Raw genomic sequence first — 23,459 nt, 5'->3', positions numbered from 1 at the left:
ATTTTCACGAGAAAGTACACAGGGCATGCCCTGCAATTTAATTCAAGCCTGTGGTTGCGGAAAGGCAGATAAGACAGGCAGGTCCTAGTAAGAGACCAGTAAATAAAATGGCCAGATGCTTTAGTTCTGGTGAGATCCTGAGCAAGAAATGCTTGAGACCTCTCAGACCTTGGAAAGGTGCCAGGTTCTGCAGCCATACAGTCAAAGAGTGCAGGAAGGGCCCACTGACAGGAATATGTCGTTTTGTATCTCCAACAGACGTGGCTTCATACTGCTTGAAAACTCAGGAAAATCATCACCTCTACAAGTGTTTCTCAGTTCTGCAGACAAAGAGTCTAAAGATTTGATTTCAATGAATCAACAATGGTGGCTGGAATGGAGTTCTACAGTGAGCTTTAATTCCATAGCTCCCAGCAAATTAAGTTATGGTTATAACAAGAGCAACAAAAGAAAAAAAAGGCAAGGAATATTAATTAAATGTGAATTGTCCTGGTGCCTGATCTGTTGAAAAGCAGCAGAGCCTAATTAGTAAACTAAGAGTTCTCAAACACATTAGAGGCTGCTTTGTGAACACACAGTCAGCCGTACCACAGCAGATCTATGATTTCAGCTTTAATGTAAAGACATGAAATGCTTAAAAAGTATCTGGGAACTAAAAGACTTCTTTTCCCTTTTTTAGGTGATACTGTCACTATTGGAGATGTGTCTTTTAAACTCAAAACACCGAAGAACCCAGAACTTGTTCCACAGAACTACAGTAAGAATCTGTTTTCCTTTTGAATGAGTTTCAAGGCTTTATTCTAAAAACTTTTACTCGCTCAAGTCACCTGACTGACTTTACTGAAATTATCTAAGAAATATGTTTTGAAAAAGTGTGCAATTTGGGGAAGGCTATCTTTGCTGAGTTCTTTGCTGTATCTCTGGTTCAACTGGTTATATAGGAATCTCTTAACTTTGAATGTAACTTGTCCCATTGGTCAGTGCGACAGAAGGATCATTTGTGTATATTTAAATGTTCTGTTCAAAAGGGGTCTTATCCAGCCATTGCTTCTAAAAATAATACAGTAATCTCAAATTGTTTGGTCATAAAGCTGTGGCAGTTTAAAGTTATCATTCAATTGCAATATGATTATATGTCCTAGGAGTTTTCTGCTGTATGGCAGATGTATGGTGTTTTTCTACTGTGATATTTAGTGTTCCCAGATTGTCACGTTGTTGTTGTCAGCAAACATACAGATCTTTGCAATCTGTCAAGTTAATGAGAAGTCAATCACATAGGGATAAAAAAAATGCTATCAAATACTTAGAAAAGACATGGCCAATTATGCACATTAACAATGTACATACATGTGCTTGCAATTAATTCACATATATTTTGATACCTTATTAAAAATGCCATGGATTTGCAGCCATCCATATTTCCTGTTTGTTTGTGGGGAATACATGCTTCTTGAGCTTTTACTTTTGCACCACGGATCAGCAAATGAATCATGTTTTCATTGCGGGATTTCCTAGGACAATACAGGCCAAATATTATTTCTTGAGGATCCAAAATGATCAGTTGCCATTTGTTCAGCACTTTCAGAGGTAGGCTGCTTGATGTCTGAAATTTGAGTTAAAAAACCCAACAACTGATTTTTCCACCCAGACAAATTTTCAGGCCAAAACCAAGTACACATGGCATTCTAAAGGGGTATGTAGGTTTTATGCTATGCTTGGACAGGGCCAAGCATTGAGAACTCCCAGTGACTGTCATTGCTGGGCTTGTGAGGTTCTACAGCTGGAAACTGAGTGTAGTCATTCACTTCCAGTGAATTTGCTTTCTGACATGTCTGAAGTCATTCCATGACATTTTGAAGTGGACACCAAGAAAACTGCTGGGTCACTGGGTTTTTTTGGTTTTGTTTATTCTTTTAGAAGGATGGCATTGATAATATCAACAGTAGACTTGCCACCGCACAGCTGGCAGGATGGCAGGTAACTGCTGGGAGAGAGAACTGAGGGCAAGAGGGATGTTACAGGTGTACAGGGAGTGCTACTGGTCCAGTATGGGAAAGGGCAGAAGCTACTGCTTGAAAGTTTATATTGTCACCTTCTTAGGCAATAGTACTTCAGTTCATCAGACAGACTTTAGGTGGCCCTGCTTGAGCAGGAGCATTGGACAAGATGACATCCAGAAGTCCTTTCCAACCTCAACCATTCTGTGATTCCTGAATTTGTAGTAACTGTGGGATAGTAGACCTGTGTTACTATTGATGTGTTTAGTTTACTGTTTCTTAACTCTTTTCTGACATGCAACATTTCTTCTGAAATGTTTGTTCTTGGAGAGGTGTAGCAGGAATATAGAACCGTAGAATGGTTTGGGTTGGAAGAGACCTTTAAAGGTCATCTAGTCCAACCTCCCCTGCAATGAGCAGGGACATCTGCAACTTGATCAGGTTGCACAGAGAGAGCAATAGAGAGTGGAAGATTTTGTTTGCTTTCGGTTTTTGACTCACGTGAAGTCTACCAGTAGTCTGGTAGGCCAGATCACCGATCTGCATCTGGATTGTGGGCTGCTTAATTCCCATACCCCAGTAGGCATCATGCTGTGACGCTTTCCTGCCAAGTGATCTGAGGTACCAAAGATAGCCAATGCAATGAGCCAGCCCTTGCTATTATGGGATAGCCCATGAGGAAAAGGTTTCTGTTTTAGACTGTAATGACACTTCCCATGCTTTGTGAGTTCCCTGGGAACATGGCCAAACAGTTGAGAAATGCTGCTCTGTATTATTACTTTTTATAGCTTCTTAAATGATGGATTTTTTTCATAATTTATTTTGTATGCCTATTTCCTCATTTTGATCATGCAGTAAGGACATCAGTTGTCTATGTCAATGACAAATGTGATCAGTTTCACTTATTTACATTTCTTGTAGATGGTTTTACTTTCTGGTTTTCTGTGCTGTACCAAATGTGTTAATCTTAACAATGCCTCTCTGCCTTCCACTTTTCCACACCATGCCAGTCACTATTACATGTTTTGGTCAATCTGCACTTTTCAACGAGATAAATGGTAGCTCTAAGTTGCTGTAACAGTTCTTTGGATGGGGAAGGTAAGAGAATTATGGAAACATTTGGTAGAATCAAAGAATCAGAGATTTTTCTAGTTAACAATTACAAGAAGGAAAAAGTGGTTGAAAACTAATCTGATAGCAAAATAGTTATTCCTTTAATGAAATTAAGTAGATTGTATTGGCTTCATGTCAATTGTCTCCTCTTTGTGAGGCCTTTAGAGAGTGTGTGCATTACTTCACACATTTTTTTCTTGTTTTGAGAGTACTTTTTGTTTTGCTGGGTGAATGACTGCTGTAGATACAAGATGTTTTGGTGTAAAATAGATGAACGTAATTGCATATTTATAGTAATCTATAAATTGAAATGTTACATATTTTGAAATTTTATTATAGTAACTAATATTACATTTAAATGACCAAGGTACTTACCTGATCTCTTTTAAACTAAGACTAGAAATAATTTGGTCATCCACTTAGGTGGGAAATATCCCTGAAAAGATCTTGGACATTGTAATGTTTGCAGTGGAGTAAGAACTAAGAGGAGGGAATTAAAACAGTTACAGTTCATTTACTAGTACTGCATTATGATACTGTTCTCTGGCTCATCATTTGTGTAGAATAGGATATTTCTGCTTTTCTTATTCTGCCGGATAAAAGCCATGTCAAAATGCAATGATGTTGAAAGTGCCTATCTATAATTTACAGCAAATTTTAGGGATGTTATAACTTATTCTAAACTCAGCATTATTATTCTAGGCTTAAAGCTAGCCTTAAAAATCTGAAAAAAAATGTAACATAATAAGGAATGTAAATTTATTAAGTACCTACAAAACTTTACATTTGTCATTTTGTGACATAATTGATACCAAAATATTTCATTCTTTGTATTACCAAGTTAAACCGATTTTTAACTCCTTTATTGAACCTTGATACATTTTGCAGAAATGGATAGGACAGGTACTGCTGGTTACCTTATGTTTTCATGTCTTGCTTTTCAGGTTTTATGCTAGGTACACAGCAAATTCTATATGAAGTACTCCATTTTGTGTGTTAATGTAAAATATTAATTTGTTTTGCTGTTGTTGGCAAATGGCTTTTTCTTGGAAGATGATAATGAAAGGTACATAAAATCTGAATTGTTCTTATTTTTCTTGTGACAAGTAAAAATGAGTCATACATAAGGGAATTTTGTTAATGGGATTTCTGTCATAACTGTCTGACACGTTCTAGAAAGAGGGCACTTATTTTTGCACTGCCTGTTCTTTTATCAGTAAAAATAAAACTTGCATTTTTAAAATCTCACCATGACTGGAAAGCACGATTCCTTTCATTATACTTTGGAGAAACTTTGTACGGCTTTCCATGATAGTTTAGAACTAAAATTGAATTGTGAGAATGCATTAATTATTTTTTAGATAGAGTTCATGTCAGTGCACTGCTTTCGTTAATGGTTTCTGGAAATTTTGTGAAAATGACAATGTACCTGATACGTCATTTATTTATTAATCTTGACAAAACAATTCCTAACATAGCTCTTCCAGGACACTTTGTTCAATGGTGGCAAATCCTTGTTAAGGCAGGAAAAGGGATGTTCTCTTGCAACAGCACATCGGATCTGCTACTCTCTGAAGGTGCAAGTCCATTTGGGAGTTTGGCTGTAGTCGTGTTGCATGCAACTGCATTGAATTGTGGAAGATTAATTTCCAACAGTGTGTGGTTTTGTGCCAGGTGCCCTGAGTCTGAGCACCCTCCTCAATGTGTGATCAAAAGTGACATACGTGTTATACAAAGCGTTAAGTGATAAATCCTCTTAGTTTTGTCAGTGGATATATGGAAAACTAATTATTGTGAGGAATTTAAACAGAAGGTTTGTGTGTATAATAATGAAATTAAAAAAAAGTAGCACTAAAGGGATTTCTAGGCTTGGAAGGTAATTGGTTTAATGTTGAGGAAATTGGGGTTATTTCTCTGTAGTGGGCTCAGTGGTGCCAGCAGTTCCTGTTATTTATTCTTCACTTGAAAGATCAGTATTGCCGTAATAGTAAGAAGCCCCTGTGTCCTTCTGCCAGAATGGTATGTAGCATGTACTGAAACAGGGACAAGCATGTGTGTTCAGTTATTGCTCAGAAAAGGTTCAGATTTGCACTGGAACGTGCGTTTGTTCTTCTTTCTGTTAGCTTTTAATCTGAGTGTCAGAGTGCAACACGTTAGAGACAGGTTGTGTGGCAGGATGACTGTAATTTTGTGCTAACGAAGACTTCTGTCATTACATTTCTTCTTTCCTAGCGTAAGGAAAGACGTCTGTTGTCAGAGATGGTGATTATTTCAGCAGTTTGAGTTTTCATGTAGGCTTGCAACTGATCTGCTACTTGGCTGTTACCACCTAATCCAGAATCTGAAATAGTGATTTTTTTTGTCAGTAGAGCTCTGAACGTCTTTACACCATTATCCCCATTTTGTCTATACCAAGAGTGAGGCAAAGGGAGACATGGGGATGGGGAAAGCTACAGCAAAGGCCTGAGTGGAGCTCAAGGAGTTGTCTCCACTGTTCCTTGTGCCTCAAAGCAGGGTCAGCTGAGCCTGAACTGTTCCTGAGCGGTTTGTCCTCCTTGTTCCAGAACCTCTCTGCACACTTTGCTGCAGTAATTAACCATTCTTTTGTGGAAAAAAACTTTTTCTGATGCCTAATTTGGATCTTTTTGGACATACTTTTAGTTCCCTGTCTAGCATAACCATGATGTACAGGTAACTTTTTTCTTCTGTGTGATTCTGTCTTGCATATTGGAAAACAGTTGTTATGGTTTTCTGTCATTTATTTTCTGAATTGAATTCCAATTTCTTTTGATAATTCTTTTTGCTCTTTTCTAGAATCTCTTGAACTTGTTGGTGCTGGACTGAGCTGTTGTGCTCAAAACCAGACACAGTATGTACCTCCAGTTGGAGTCTAAGCTACAGATAACTGCTCTGGCTATGTATTTCCTTTAGGAGTTGTACATCCAGCTAAGAGTGGTTTCATTTATTCCATGTTTGCATGTCACTAAGAGAAAGTTGGCCATGTGAATCCCATTCAGGGTTCTTTCCAGAAAGCTGTTTGGTTTTACATGGTTCCTTTATGTTCTCTTTTCATTTATACTCACATGGAGAAATATGATTTACCTATGTAGATCTTGTACCTTCCTGTGAAGCAATTGACTCGGAGGAATTAGTGATAAATGAGTTTATGGTCTCATCCAAGAAGTAACTTCCCCCTTTCTAAGCCCCTGCAAAGACTTGCAACTTGTTTCCCTACCACTGCAAGAACAAAAATTTTTGGAATGAAGACTGTTTCCATGAAAAATTTATGAGGAAAAATAATATTCCAGTGAAAACTGTCTGTGATGAAACCACATTATGAGACTTTGAAAACTCGTTGGACTCTGTTCATCAGCGTGAAATTGGAAGAGCAGCAATGTTTTACTCGTGAAGTGCTAAATGAAAGCAGCTGAAAGCTGGCCACATAGGAGTGCCTCCCTCTTCACCTTGGCCATGCTGCCGCCTCCGCTGTGTGCTGGGCAGCTCACTCCCTTCATTGTCCCGCAGCCTGAACAAGCTGTGAAATAAGTCTCAGTGAGCTCAGGTTTTTTTAACATTTTCCGGTTTTGAAATGTATTTATGTTTTTAGATAAAGACCTCCCTCCTTGTCCCCTTCTTCCTCAATCGTATTTTATGGCAGCTGCCTCCTGTGCTGGATGTACTGCAAACTGCCGTGGAAAGCTAAAGGACCCCCTCAGTAATTTGATGAGAGGGAGATCTTTTTCCCCTCATTAACTTTTGTCTCCCCTGATAAAAAGACGTGTTCTCGGACTCTTAATATGCATTGTAGTGAATGTTCAGGGTGTGCAGAGGTCTTCTTTTATTCTGTTGAAAATTATATATTGATGTCTTCTAAGTACCTCTTGGTTATTATGTGATTGACCAAACTAGAGTCATACAAGGACATGAGCTCTAGTATGTTTTGTACCACATCTGGAATAGATATTCTTGGGAATCGGTTCGTTTAACTGTCTGTCTCTGAACAGTGGGAAGAGGTAGGTGTCTCCTTCATTTGTGGGATTTCTTCTGTAGGTGGGACACAAGGACCTGCCAGCAGGTACTGTCTGCTATCTCCAGTGAATCTTATGACTTCAATGAGTGTAGCATGTGCCAAGAATTCAAGTTATGAGTGAACTGGAAAATTTCCGAGGCTAGCACAGCCATTTCAGTCTTGGTTTTATCGAAAGCTGATTTGTGGATCAAACAAGAGCAGCTGCTACATTTGCTTCAAAATCTATCTACAACATTTTCTTCTTGGATTTCTCCATGCAGCTTCAACTGCTCACTTTACAAAATGCTTGCGCAGATTCTACTAGGTCTTGTCCTACTTACCACATACTACAAAACAATAGAATGCAATTTCTTTCACTGGCCGTCCTTGATACACAGGAATAGCAAATTGTAGCACTGACTACTCCCCTGCATGTGCCAGATGGTGTCTTTGAGAATACACTGTAGAGGCGTCCTACGCACCATCCTGCAGATTAAGAGTGTAGGGCCAGCTACTCAATTACTGCAAATCAGCGGAGTGCCAGTAAACAGATTGTGCAAACCTAGTTTGCATTAGATGCTATCTGACTCATGGGATAATTAATAAAAATTGCTGTAATATGCATGCTGATGCTTTTTTCAGCTAATGTGCCTTGTCTTCTGAATGTCTTAGAAAATGATTATATGCTGCTTGTAGTAAAGTTAATATACAGTATCTGAACAGAGAAGAATTTTTTCAAGTCATGTTAGAGAAAACTTAAAAGCTTTGCAATGCAGATACCACAGTACAAGTAGTGTAAATATATAGAAGTAATATAAAAGATATTGTGTATGTGCATCTGAAGTTGCTTTTGAAAAGCATACCATGCTTTGGAAACAGCTTATGCAGCATGGACTGCGTGTGCAAAGGAAATTTTATATTCTTCTGATTTTATAAGGACATAACTGGGAAACTGAAGTGGCCTTAATATCTGGAGCAATGTACAGATATTACATGTTAGAATAGAAGGAACTGACAAGTGGAAGCTGCTGTCATGACAGTTCACCTTAGGGAATGCTCGCTTTGAATTGTCAGCATTGTTTGTAACAGGCTCCTTTGAGTGAGTTTGCAGATAGTCAGTGTGCTGACTTTGTGATTGACAACATGTATTATAATTGATCCAGCTGTAATCCGTATGTGAGGAGAACGATGTGAATTGTGAAGCAACGAAACCATTTTCTAGGAAATGTGTCGATAGGGAATTGTGTCTTTCATGCCCTTTTCTCAAAAAAAGCGAAGTTAAGAAATTATAGGAGAGTTTTTTAAAATTTGCGTTTTTCATATTAGTATTGCAGAGTAAATTTGGTTTGTTTAAACACAGTGACAAGAATATAAGTGCCCTGAAATACCTTAAGGTTTGCAGAGGGAATCACGTTCCTAAGATTTTAGAATTTTTTTTTTTTGAATGCTGTACATTCATGTTTTCTTTTACATCACAGTTTGTCTTGCAGATGCTGCTAAAGATTCTTAAATCTTGTTTCTGTTTATGGTACCGCTTTTAAGTCTGACCTGAGTTTTTTCTTGAGACCATCCTAAAAATAAAAAAGATAGCTACAGATATTAATGTGAATTATACCAGAGGCATTTGTAGTCATGCTGTGTCAAAGTTGTTTTTGCCATGCTTCTAATGCATGATTTTGACATGAAAGAATTCAGTATTTCAGCAAGATTTCCAAGCTTATTTGTCCACTTTTAGTAACTTTTTTTTTTTTTGACAAGAGCTATTATAAAAATACACTAGAGGCACATTGGCAAGTTCATACAACAGGTAGAAATAATAATGAATGTGCCTCTCAGTGACATCTCTATCTTTTGATTTTAATAGTACCTTTAATATAATATCTTTTCAATTTACCATACCTGTCCAGTAACAAAGTTTGGACAGACCAGTACTTCTGGTGTGATGTATTACCCTTTATTTCCCGAAGCATATATATATAATAGGAACTTCCTTAATTTTCTTGAAAATCTCATGGAAAGGAATATGCTATTCTCTGTGAGGAATTTATTTGCATTTGGCCTGTTGTGTGTGGTATGTGTGATGTGCATTGCTTTTGGAAAACAGTAGTGCAGCAAAGAAGAAAATATTCTTACATTCATATGATCTTACCACACCATATATGAAAACTAATTCTGGACATGCTAATGAGTGGTTTAGAAAACAAAACAAAAAAGCAAACTTGAAATGTTTATTTACAATTAATCTGATAATCCTAATACATAGATTGCTCACCTCCATGTGTATGCTATTCCTGTTCATATTGGTGGTAAGGATGTAGTAGATTTCTCTGGAAGTGGAATAAGGTCTCACATGGTTTTCCTGAGTACCAGACCAAAATATTCAGTTAAAATTTTTGATGAAGTTTTCCTTAGCCACCTTAATGCTTGAAAAATCTTCCTTGAATCCCATATAACCATTTAATACTGCTTCTATGATCTTACAAAAACAAATTTTAATTCTGGTACACAAAGATTCCGCAGTGAACTGAAACCCCTCAGAACTGAGGGGCACCGTTGCTTGCCATCCTTAACTCTGCCCCATACATACTGCCTTCCTGTCTCAGGAAAGCCGATGTGGAACCAAGGCTTGTTTTTTAAAATTTTGGCTTCTAATCGTCACCAGTAATCACTCTGAAAAAAGGTAAAAACCCAAGTATTAATTGGAATTTTTCATTGCCTCTTGCTCCTTTCTTTCTGCACTTCAGCATCTCGGACACCACCCCTGAGGCTCCAGCTTCAAACCCCGTCATCGGTCTTGTCAGATTGTTCTGAAAGCAACCATATAGATACACACATACATAAATCTCCCTCCTGGCTTGCTTGTGTTCTCCTCCTCCTGCACTAGTGCTTTTTGCTTGTGCTTCTTGTGCTTTGCTAGGGAGTATGTTAAGGAGTATTCTGGGAATAGAGCGATATATGGCAGTGGGAACGGTGCCCTCTCCTTCAGTGTGCTCTTTCTGCATGGTGCTTTCCAGTGCTGCCAAGATTAGCATGCATATGATAAAGGTTTTAGTTTAATTATAATCAGGTTATTGCTTTTTAAAGTAATAAGGACGTGGTATTCTTAATAGAAATAAGTGGATCTGCTTTGAGTTGTTTTTTATTATGATTTTGGAAGATGCATGGTATTGATGTAGTGATATTGCAAGGTTTACATTTCCTTGATAATTTAATTCTGTGTTTTATTTTGTCAAAATGTAAACAGGAATGCAGTTGTCTTTTAAGAAAATAGCAAATTAAAGATGTCGTTGAACATTAATCTCAATCTGATGCAAGCACAGTATTTTTTTTATTTTTTATTTTTAAGTTCATGATTTGCAGAAGCATTGGAATATATGCTGGATAAATCCTTTACAAATTATTAATAACATATCTATATTATATTAACTGATGCTGAGAAGTCCACTCAACATTGGGTAATAAAAAACAGTCTTTGTGTTGATCAGTTTAATGTGAAATAAGAATCAACAGCTTTTTTTTTCTGGTTTTTGATGTTTTTGGTTTTTTTTAATGATGAGGTTGGGCAGAGAAAAAGGGAATGGGCAGGATAGATCTATAAACTTAAATGTAAATTAAGTAGTCTAATATAAACTGTGTGTGGAATTTCCTGCTTTCCAGCTATAAGGAAGCACATCTTTGTGTCTTGTTATTTTTGGAGATAAGAACAAAAAAATGCATGAGTGGCCAGGTATCTAACACTTTTCAGAATTAAATAATGTATTCTTACCTTTGTGTTTCAAAGTGACAGATTCTTTGGCGCAGTCTGTAGTCCACCATTTAAGATGGATAATGCAGAAAGATCTTCTTGGCCAAGATGTCTTTCTTATTGGTCCTCCTGGGCCTCTCCGGCGATCTATTGCCATGCAATATCTGGTAAGTATGTTGGTTTAAATTCTTGGAGGCACAGTCATTACTGTCAGTTAGTCATAGTAAAAGGTAGTCCTAGGAAATCTTACAGCAAGCTACTTTTTCCATAATGTTTTTCCATAAATGTGCTTTCCAATGTTCAATTTTTGTTACAGACAAATAGAAAGTACAGACATTTTAATATATGTTTTTCTGCTTTAACTCGGGGGGTGGAGAGTTGGAATACTGCATTACCATATGCTATCACAAATGGAGAAACAGTTTGTTCTAGGCATTATGTATGTTAGAAGATTAAGATATCTGCCTACTGTTACAGACAACAAATTGTTTTTGCTTTGTTATATAAAAAAAGAAATGAAGGAAAGGATTTGGGAGAGGAATGTTCTGAGTAACATTTGGGAACAGTTATTGTGAGGGATTAGAAAGAGTAGATCCATGTATGATTCTCTCTTGGAATGCAGGAACAACTTGCCTACGTCCGTCTGTGTGGACCATGGCAGCGCTATGGGCAAAACTTCAGGTTTAAATTGTCAGTGCCCTTAAATGATCAGGAAGAGGGGGTTGTGTGCCCCAAAAGGTGATGTGGATAGAACTTTGTCTGCTGTGAGCTCTATTTAGAATCTGATTGGGCAGAAGGATCACAAATGGAGATGGATAAGCAATTGTCATAAAGATGAACCATTCCTTTAAAAATCAAAAGATACTATTTCAAAGATGAGCTCTCAGAGGTAAAGCATATAGGAGAAAGCTGCAAGATTTTGAACTTTGGAAAGGAGAGCAAAGATTTCTTTATTCAGCAAAACAGATACACTACTTGATAGCTCGATGCATTCCTTAAAATAAATGAGAAGAGTTTGGTATAATCAAAAAAAAAAAAAAAAAAGGACTTAGGAAGCACCTGATAGCCAGGTGTGGGACATAGAATGTGTCTTGCTATTTATAGCACTGTTTGTATGCACCTGAGCTACGTTACAAAGGCTGCAGCTTACTGTTTCAATGCCATGCCAAACAAGTACATGAAGGCTGGTCTTTGCATGTGAGCTGATATGTGCTGTGGTTCCTTTAATGAAGCTCTGTAAACCTGGAAAACTTTTATCTGCTGTTGCTGAAATGTGCAACTATGAGTTCATACACAGGGCTAATTGTTGAAGAAAACTCTCCTGTATTTCACTTTCTAGTGTTTTCCTTATAATTATAAGAAAGTACAATTCTACCTACCTGCAGCATAAAGGAATTGGTGACTTTGTAACAAATAGGCACTGGAAAAATGGAAAGGAGACAATTTTCGTGGATTTGTATATCTTTGCTTGATTTTTTTTTCACACAGCTATAGTTAAAAGCTGCCTCTTAACAGAGATCCGTTAAATATATCATACCTTTAATTGAGGGGTAAGGGCTAAGAGCATTTCAGCATGAATCTGTTTCCTAGCAGAGCACATGATAACCCAGATATGGAAGCAGCAGGAACATCAGGTATAAATACCTGGGGGATTTTTTTTCTTTCCTTTAAGACAGAAAATTCTAAGTATATCTCGTATTGAATCAGAAGAAATAAAACAGTAACCCAAGGGTTCTGATTTTTTAAATAGTCTGTAGTTTTACAGAAGCAGACTACATCTCATGGCATTAAAGGCAGAGAGGATAAGAACAATATAGTTCATCAGTGTACTGACAAAGCATGTGCAGGTAGTAATCACAATTGTGTCATGGTGTAAGTGTTACTAAACAGCGAGAGTTGAAGCTTTTCTGGTTTTTATTCATGATTTGCAGGTGCTCATTGTTTTTTCAGAGTCCAGAACCAGAAGATTAACTTACAGGATGTTACAGATGTTCAATGGAAAGAATATATAGCTGGTTATTATGTTTTTAGAACAGGTTTGGGGAAAATAAAAGTTTTATTGAGCAGAAATTCAAACCGTTTTGTTTGAGGCAGAACACACTATAAACATTTTAAAAATAAGAGATATTAGATTTTGTTCAGAGTTATTTCATCACTGTGCTGCTGCCTAGAGCTCTTTTGTACAATTATACCACCAGGCCTATTCTTAAAGTTCACTTACTGGGGTTATAGTCTTATTTTTGTAATAACTTTAGACTATTGTCCACAGGAGCTAACAAAGCGGGAAGTTGAATATATCGCACTGTCGAGGGACACCACAGAAACTGACCTCAAACAGAGACGAGAGATCCGAGATGGTAGTGCTTTTTATCTTGATCAGGCAAGTTGCAGTCACATGCTGCTTAATTATTGTTTACAAGTAGTTTGAAGGAAGTAATGGTTTATATGATGATAAATTAGCATGTGGATTACAGACTGACATGTTTCTGATGCAGTTAGAAAGTCTCATACGACACTCTTGATCTCATTATTACTGAAAATGTTATCTTTACTCAAATCCAAGATTACTCTGTCTCTTAAGAGTACTACAGGGTTGATTTAGGCAGACGGTTTTTGCTTCTCTAGTGTGGATTGAGATCCATTCTGTGCAAGTTAGACGAGCACTTCTCTTGGTGTGTCTCTTCCCTAACACTTGTAGCACATTAGATGTATTCCTGAAATTAATCTTCTGATCTAGTTTCATTGAAAAAGAGTCTAGTTCATGTATTTTAAGACTGCTCTGTGTTGTGAAACCCAAAGACAGTAAAATGGAGACAACTGAGAGATTTGATTTGAAAGCTCACTGCAGTTCTGGACTAAAATAATGGTTTAAACACTCCTGCCATCCAGATTGCCCCAGCCCATTAGCTCATTTAGTACAACCATAGAGTGACTTAGGTTAGGTAAGATTTCTTTTTGTAAGTTGTCAATGGCATACCTCTCTTTTGATTATGCAGGTAAAATATACACTTCATTTAGAATGTCTGTTTTCCTAGATACCTAAAATTTGTATACAGGTTAGGTTTCTAATTAAATAGAGTGGATCAGTTCCTCTGATGTAGTGTGAATTTGAATGTATTAACTAAAACAGTTTTCAGTTGGTGATGCTATAGATGTTAATAATATCACCATCATACAAGTGATTTCTGGGTGGAAAGGGAGATGGGAACAGGAGAGGAAAGAGAACCTGAAAGCTTTGTTCTCTGTCTTAAAGAAACATTTTTTAATTCCCGATGATCTCTTTTCAGCCTGCAAACTTTAAGAAACCTTTAAATAGATTTTCTTGAAACGATGTTAAATCACTTTGAGCAATGAAAGATCCTCAGAATGAAGGACAACTAATCTAAATGATTTTTTTTTTTTAGTTACTTCTAGGACTTGAAATTATCTCATGCTTATCTGGAAATATGAGGGTTGCACAATATGAGGTAATTTAAAGTACTGTACTGTGGATAAGGGCTGTAAATGGCTTCTCATTTACCCAAGGGTAAAAGCGTATTTATAGGCTGTGGGGTTAACTCATTAACTCATGTTAACTCCATGCCTAACTGCTCTTATGGACAGCCTTATACTCCTGCTTGCTACAGGATAGTCAAGGTATTTTACCCTTGATGTAAGAGCATTTGTTAAATAAAATTTGTACGAGCCAGTGTATCAGGAACTGTAAAAAGCTCACCAAGATGTGAGATGGTCTGTTAACCCTGTATTTGTCTGAAGACTTTGATCCCAGTGTAAGTATGAGGCAGCTTGCTTCACTTTATACAAGCTATTGTGAGTGATCTCACTCTAGTAAGAACACTTTGGGAAGATTAGCTTTCTAAGGTAAGGGTCTAAGATTACCTTTCTTCCTCAATCTGTTGGAAATTTTAATTGAAAAGGTTTTTAACAAAATCCAGCACAGCAGTACTTCAGACCAAGACTTTCCTTTAGCAAGATGCAAAAGTACTAAAATCGGTCAGAATCATGTCTTTCCTCAGCTCATGTGTTACTCATCATATATGTAACCAATGTATGTTTAAACTCTGAAGGGAAAAAAAGAAAATAAATCACTGGTATTTAGATGGGCACTTTTAAAATATTGGAAACATGAAAGATGAATCTCATACATAGTGATGTTCCAGCTGAAGTTTTCTAACCCTACATTTTAGTTAGTCACATGAAATATGGTACATAGTTATGTTTAGAATGATCACAGGTCTAATTATAATTCAATAATTATAGGGAATAAAGTTTTACAAGTTACACTGAGGTTTGAATTTTAATTAGTTCATTTAATGATTTTGAGGTTTGAATATGGCTGTACCAATTCAAAACGTTACAGAAACCAGACAGTACTCTTCTGTAAACCCCAGACCATGAACTGTTTCAAGACAGAGAACGCTATCAGGAGGTAGCCTAACAAAATGTTCCCAAAAGAGCTTGGATTGCTCCTATTGCCATAGGTGAGCTGAAGAGAAGGTGAACTCAAATGAGGGACTGGAAATATAGGTTATGCTTTTCAGATTTACATACCATTTCTCTTCCTGTGGAATCTCATGCTTGCTCTTCATGACACCCAAGAGAAGACAGCAAAACTTGAAAGTCTGGTTTCCAGAACGTCCATTGTATGAATTCTGTGGGTCAAATGAAACTTAAATAGGTGAGGCTCTTTGCATGCAAGTCATAAGATAGTAATGTAGTTATCTTATACTTTGAATAATAATATACTATAGCAAAAACCGGCATTTTGTTACCAGAAATAACTTTAATATAGTGAATCATCAGGTTTGCAGACCCACAAAGGTTTGCAAAGTTGTCTGTGAGTGATTGTTAAGGTATTATGGTTGTTTATAGCTCTACATTTAATAGTGACAGATTAAATACTGTAAATTTATGTCTCAGAGGTTTCAAAACATCTGATATGTTCTACTACGAAGTTACAGAATATGATTACAGTTAGTTACCTAAGATAGATTTGGAAGATGGTGATTTGGAAGCAGTGATTGAAATTCTGTATTGAAATGTGTATTGAAGGGCCAATGTATCAAATATCCTTGCATATTAGCATTTCTTAGTACTAGAGTGAATCAAATGGGAGAAGATTTGGAGTTAGGAAGTTAGAAGATATATCTGACAAGGGAGGGGAAAAAAAGGGGGTTTATTTACCTCAGAAATAGGGGACCATTAAAATAAAGGTAAACATTGAATTATAAAATTCATTCCTAATTAAAAACATGTAAAATGAAGGACTTATAATGGGATAATGGTAAATTATTTGATTTCATTCGGGTACTGACAGCAGAAAATTCTATTTTCTTGTCTACCTTGGGCCATTAATTTTTGTTTTCAGCTGTTAATTCACTGTTAAAAGCCTCGGAAATGTCATTATTGCTATTATTGAGACAATTAAGTAACCTTTTGGTTTTATTCTCTAATTTATTGCATGGGTTAATTATGTTGTGTATCAAGTAATTAGTAGGAATTACTTCATATTACTCAAATATTTAAATGGCAGCTTCAAATTTTGCTTTTATTGATAGAAGAGCTTGTCTTGCAGAGTGGTTTTCTATTTCTCTCTTTGGACCAGTATGGAAATTCTAATATAAGCCTATCATATTTTCAAAAATTAAGGAATTAGATTTGATATTTTTATATCCTTTTTGTTTTCAGTTTCTGATGCAGTTTTGCTTTTTATTGTGTCTGTGCAGCTATAAAAGGCACACCTATGGTTTAAACTCATTACTATCGCCTCCTACATTATTAATTATTACATCTAAGGAAATCTTATGTTATTTTAATGTAGTGGATGCAACTGGGAGAGCAGCTAAGCCATTTTGTTAGTGCTTGAGAGGTGTGTTACTCCAGGATTGTGCCACGAACTGTGTTGCCTGGAACGCCCAGTTTTGTTTACCCTGCGTCTTCCAGCTTTTGCATTAAATGGAACAAGCTTCCCAAATACAGACCACTTAATGAAGTGTACAGTCTTTTCTGTTGAGGATAATCAAAGTAACTGAGGTTGGAATAAATAGAAAAGTGTATGGTTATGTGCTGAAAAATTACAAATACAATGTTATGTTTCTGAAGATTTGCTGATTAAGCTGTATCCACTGGGTGGATAAGTATGTATATCAATGTCATTTCTGTATATATGGAATTAGATTGAGTTTTGGTGTATCTTTGAACTATGTGAACATACTCATTTTAATAGAATACCATCCCTAACTGCACTAGCATTGTAAGTTATACAATGATAAAATGTAAAATTGATTGTCAAGATACTAGAAAAATTATCTTCTGTCATGGCTTGAAAAACTTCATGTAGTAATCCATTAAACACCCAGAGTGACAGAAACGACAGCTTAAACTGTCCTATCTGTAAAATGAACATGACATGAAATCCCCTGAAGTAGCTCTACACAGGCTTGAGTTTGGTTTCTTTTAATCAAAAAAGATTGGAAAGAGAATTATAAAATAAGACATGAGATCAATTCAATGGAATTATAATCATATTTGAGAGTGTGTGTGTATACATAAGTATATATGTTTGTGTATACATATTTAAAAAAATTCTTTCTATACCCTAGCAAAGAGATGGGTAAAAATAAGTCAGCTTTTTAAAAAATTAACCAGTGAGTGCACATTGTGTAATTCTATGACTTATTAACTTACTACCTTGGAGATGACAGTGAATATTTGATGAGGTGGTAAGTTAGCCACAGCAAAGACATTGTCAGAAAGTGTAACTTAGTTGACTGTCACTGCAATATCTATCTAGTAAAAGGAGCTAGATAGCAAAGTCTGTAGAAAGAAGAGGCAAGCAATGTGGTGCTCCAGAAGTATGAATGTTGCTATTCATTTTCTCGTGTCCAACATTGCACAGAAAGAGGGAAATATTAGGTAGAAACCAACAGCATTTGGATGAAGTTAATCTTTATTGAAGTTGACATAGTGTATCTTGTATCTAAAAAGAAAATGCATGATAAGAACCCTATATAGTAGCTTCTTAACTTGTAGAAGTGATTTTGTTTTAATCATTTGCAATGCTTCTTTTATGTTTCTAAAAATGTCAGCATTTAACTAGATTTGTTAGGTTAGCGGTGCAGACTCTGGTGTCTTGTTTTGATGTAGAGGGCGTATAGACGAATGTCTGTCATATAATGTGGAGAATGTTAGGACTGTGTATTTATAATTCCTTACAGATTAAAATTAAAGGTGTGGGGTTCTTTTTTCTTATGTTTGTGTTTGTCACATATGTATTCCACTTTCTTTTCAGCTAGTATTTCCTACAATGCGGGAAGGGGCAATACTTTGCAATATGTGGGGTCATAACATTTATAGGCAATATGGACTTGATGGATGGTGCTCTGAATCAGTGATTTACAAGTGATAAGTAACTTTATAATTTTTAGATATCTGTCACATACTTAATTTCCTTTTTATTCTGCTATTCATCAGGAAGAAAAATTTAAATAACCCACCTCCCTTTTTCTTGTCCAGAATAAAGACAAGAGTTTTATAGAATGAAGATAAACCCCATAGGTTTCATTGTTTGTAGATATTTGCACTGGTAAATAAACTCAGATTGCTTGCTCCTGGGCCTGCTCTCTGCCCAAGATGCAAAATGTTTCACATATCTTATGTAAATGTACTGTTGTACTAATACATCTGGTGTAAAGCAGCTAGAATGGCTGGACCCTGCCTAGGTGGGGACATAATCTCTTGTAAATACAGTTTGCAGGCACTGTTGCAAAAATACCTGACTGTTGGGTTAGGGGAAGGGGTGATGGAGGTAAAACAGATCATTTGATGTGGGGCACTTCAAAAAAGATAAAAAAAAAAAAAAAATGTGTGAAGGAAGCTGAAATCAATGACTGGGGAAGCTAAAATCAATGACTATGAAATGAAAGACACTTACAGTTCTTGTCACATTAACGTATTTATGATCTTATCGTATGTCGATTCACTTCCTAGAGTAAACTTTTCTAGCCTAGTTTTCTGATTGAAATCTCTAGTAAATTCAGATTGTTTCTTTTTTAGTTGCTTTTCATTCTGTGCCATGGTGTTGCATCATGAATTAGGTGCTCACCAGTTCAGGCCACTCTTCCTCGCTGAAACATTAACTACTGTGGACAGCTGGACTCTCTCTTTGGATACTAACTAGCCTAGTTGATAGTGCTCTGGTATACTGTGATTTCTCTGTCATATTATTTTTTTTTTAATAGTTTAATAAAAAAGGCGTGAATAACAGTATTAAATGCAACCTGCGCCATAATTTTCCTGACCTCACAGGGGAAAATTAGCTATAAAACCCACCCAGAAAACACTTAATTAACTCAGCAGGGAGGTAGGCTGAACAGTGAAGATGTAGCCCCCCCCCTCCGTTACAGATGGAGAAAAAGGTTGAATTATTCAGTACTTAAGCTAGTTTTTTAATTTGACTAACCACAGTAGTTACTATTACATTGATTTAAATAAAACCTGAACATCACATTTGGAATATATCTAGCTCAGTGTATTTGTAGCCTAAATTGTAAAAAGCAGAACTATAGTTTATCATCATGTACAAAGTGCAAAATTTTGTAACAAAAAATAGAGTACACATTTTAGATGAATAGTAGGTCTATTTGTAATCTCATCTTTGAATGATGTTATACATTCAGAACTTTTTTATTAAATACATGTTATTTTAAACAACTAACACAAGATTTTACAAATATTAAGGAAAAAGATAACAGTAAGTTTTTTATTGTTGCTTTGAAACTGGTTGAACATGGCTTTTAATAGCCCTTTATCTTACTACTTGATTTTAATTATGTTTTTGTTTTGGAGGAAGTATATTATCACTTCAGTTCATAAAATAGTCATCGATTTCAGCATTGCTCAACTCATGAGGGAAAACTAAGGAATTACGGGGCCTTAAAACTGAACAAATATCTTGAAAGATGCTCTTTGGTAGAGGCATACTATTAGACATGCTGTTTACTCTACAGATATTTTTAAAATCTGACAAAGTAGATTCCCCAATAAGAGACAGCCTTATATGCTTTACTGCCCTCAACATCTATAGACTGTCTCTAAATTTCTAGATAATTTACTATTTTCATATAAGTATTATAAAAAAATTGATGATCTTATTAGTTCTATTGCATCTTGAAAGAATAACCGGAGGCACTTAATTAAATTACAAGTTTTGGTCAATGTCCTCTTCCTTCCCTCTTAAAATCAGGACTAAAAGCTCATAGCATATTCCATTCTGCACCTCCATCATTTCTTTTCGTGGTATCTTTTACTTGTTGGTTAGTTTTAATGATTTAAATTTGAAAAATTTGATTAATTGTATTTGACCCATAGAAAGAAATTTAGAAGTTACGAATTTCCTCTGAGTTTTCTGATATTTGGTAGCTTGGTAGGTTACAGGAACTCAAATTTATGTCCACTTTCCATTCCTGGAAGACAGGCTGCACCATGGATTTAATAGTTCAAATTCCGTTAGCCTGCTGCAGCCAGTCAGCATCATATTAGCTCAAAACCAGCTGAAGCTTTGTATTGTCTTTACCAGGTGGTTGTTAAGGATCTCTTTTCACCATAAGAGACATCTGGACATTACATTGTTGGGATGCTTTTGAGATACAGGATTGAATGGAAAGACTTGGGTGGATGAGTTTGTGTGGGATACTGTGCGGGTGCTGGGAACATGATACTGTGTTGGAAGGGACATCTGAAATGTAGGCTGCAGATGTAGGGAGGCCTTACCTCATTAGTTCTTGTGTTCACGGAGCTACTTGTACTGTTGTTTTTCCACGTTGTAGTTATGGTTGCTGTGCTTGAGATGTCATTACAGGGATCCAGTTTTTAGAGCAGGAGCAAGTCATCTTCTAAAAAAATACCCCAACTTATGTTGAAGCAGTTCCTGAAAAAGAGACAATTACTGATTAGTGTTGAGCAGTTTCTAGCAGCATTTTTTAAATACAGTTCTGAAACGTAGCCTGTACAATGCCCAGGTTTGAAAAATTAAAGCCCTTTAGAGTTCCCTGAGAACCTTCCTCATGGAATTCAGGGCAACCAGAGTTTTCTGGTTTATGATAAGCATTTTCCTGAGAGAAGAGAACTGCCATTTCAGTTCTGGTATTTTAAACTGTACTGTTAAAATTACTTGTGCCTTTTTACAAACCATTTTGGTTGGCTTTATAAAAATGTCCTCCTTTCTCTGGTGTTTGTGCATTCCAGTATGTGCATCATGGTGAGCTTTTTTTCTGTCCTTCTTCCCTTTCTAACACTATATAACTTCGTCCATGTGCTTTTACACTGTGATTTATGTCAAAATTGGGGTTTACAGCTTCTTGCAGTTGTCTTGTTTTGCACTACTCAAATGGAGGAGCTCACCATTGTTCGGCTACAGGAAAGACAATAAAAGTCCGGTTAGGGTTGTCTTGTTCCTAAGGTGTTTTTTGCCTTTAAAGATAATATATTTTTGTAGGTGCAGTGAGAAACTAGGGTAAGCACTCTGCATTACCTATTTGTTGCATAAATGCATAAATGCAGTACTATGCATTACTATGAGAACAGCACTGTGTACAGGGTTTCTGCTCCCAGCCTGCGGTAGCTGCAGGTATTCCCTGGAGCAGGTATCCAGGTTACCATCCCTCCAGAGCCCTGGGAGCACAGGTGGGAGGCAGCAGCATCTGTCCTCCTCTGATGAGCAAAATAGTCCCTTGCTGCATTTACAGTAAATCTGAAAGTAAACATTTAACAAATTCCTCTTGACCTTTTAACAAGAATTAATACTTTTATGCTCAGGTTTGTCATTAAGGTTGCACAATATAAACCCTCCCCGTCATACTGTGGTTTATGTTGAACACTTAGAAGAAATGAGGCTAGTGAGAAAGGGAGGCAGCGCAGCTATTTCTGGGTTTTCATTATAGAATTATGAAGATTTGTTTCTTGGAAGCATTTTTAAAAAATGATTTTTCAGTGACAGATTGCAAACTTACTTTCTTTCCTCTGATTTTTTTAAATGCATTTTAGTTTCCATACCAATCCATCAATACACAGATAAAACTGAAATAATGATTCAGAGGACACCTTTTAGTATGCCTAGCTTATTGCAGAACGTTATTACTCATTACCAACCAGAATGCAGAAATATCATAGTTCAACCAGAGAATATGTAGCTGTTTTGATCTTAAGAGCAGACTCTATGCTATTTAACACAAAACTTTTAGATGTAGATGAATTGTGGATTTATTTAGTTGTATTTTGGAGAACAATTTGCAATATTTCAGGTATGCTTTGAAGATATATGAAGAGCACAATTTAGCAGGAAGCCAATCAGAGTAATTAACCAATTAGCACCCAGGTGGTGGTGGTGTTATCATTGTTATGGGGTGTCTTTGATTAAGAAGTGAAAAACTGTGGTTGTGCATTCAGCCATTAGTGAAGCTGATGATAAAAGGTACATATAGATAGGCAAAGACCATCTGTAGCGTACCTTTTGAAATGTTATTGTACTGAGCAATAGAATTTTGAATAAAAACTTCAAAGAGTTTCTAAGCTCCAGAAACTGTATACTTTTTTAATTTTGATCCTGTAAGTTGATGATCAGCACGGAACACAGTGTAGTGGGCTGCTTCTCAAGATTGCACTGCTAAAGAAGAGCATCTTCTTTTCTGAAGTTAATGATTTTTATATACTTCCTGATATTCGCTCTCTACCCCTACAGCAGATTGCCTTCATGTACAAGTTCAAGAGAGAGATTTATGTTCATACTGGAAGCCTGTTATTTCAGTAAGCCTTCATCCATAGTGTGCGTGTCTCAACATGAGTCAACAAGATTCTATGGATACTCAAAATATTTTGAAACCATATGAACAGAATGTGTATTTTCCTCTGGCTAGTAAAACTCAATCATAAAGTGTTCATAGACTTATAATATGCAGCATCCAACCAACTTGGCAAATAAATTGTTTGTTAAAGCATATTCTGCCTGTATCTCCATACTGCATTTAGACAAAATAGCATTTTGTTCATGCCAGGTATCGGACTGGCCACTGGAGAATCAGGTTTTCTATTCAAGCAGGTTGGAGCAGATTTTTGATTTGACCAGTGATCTTCCTAGAGAAGAATGTTAGTACAAAATTTGTCCTTGGACAAATTTTATGGGATGAGGAGAGAGGAATTTTATATTGCCTGTTAATAGAATATGAATTAACAAAAAAAAAAAAAATCAATTCACATACTGATTGCTTTTTGAAAGAATTGGTGATTCAGTGGAAGAGAAATAATCTGAGGACTATTACTTGTTTAATGAGGTTATTCCAGGTTCCTCAGATACTGATTTTGAGGCTAGATATTAAAAGAGAAGCAAACTTGATCTGGAGATGTGTGCCAGGATTTGTGAGTGTCTTTTTTTGGTACTATTTGCTTGAATCCAGATTAGATACAAGAATTATTTCCATCTTAACAACAATGTGAAAAGCTTACATTATGGCTAATTTGCCAGTAGTTATTTATGCTTCTGTACTGTACATAAGAAGCATCTAAATTACTTAGTCTTATGATATAGTGTCTTTGTCTTCTC

General features: G+C 36.3%; 1 protein-coding gene across 1 annotated transcript in view; it reads left to right on the top strand.

Moving 5' to 3' along the window:
- Positions 1–687: 687 nt before the first annotated feature.
- Positions 688–23,459, top strand: part of LOC104160963 (von Willebrand factor A domain-containing protein 8-like) — a 59,218-nt gene continuing 36,446 nt past the window's right edge. Inside the window, exons 1-3 of the mRNA XM_009699228.1 lie at positions 688–757; positions 10,901–11,031; positions 13,134–13,244. Coding sequence (XP_009697530.1) covers position 757; positions 10,901–11,031; positions 13,134–13,244 — 243 coding nt within the window. The 5' untranslated portion in view covers positions 688–756. The remainder of the gene's footprint in view (positions 758–10,900; positions 11,032–13,133; positions 13,245–23,459) is intronic.

The sequence above is a fragment of the Cariama cristata genome, unplaced genomic scaffold, assembly GCF_000690535.1.
Source record: "Cariama cristata isolate BGI_N322 unplaced genomic scaffold, ASM69053v1 scaffold28294, whole genome shotgun sequence".
Lineage (NCBI taxonomy): Eukaryota > Metazoa > Chordata > Aves > Cariamiformes > Cariamidae > Cariama > Cariama cristata.
Note: the sequence above shows the minus strand (reverse complement) of the source record. Positions and strands in the feature narration are given on the sequence as shown.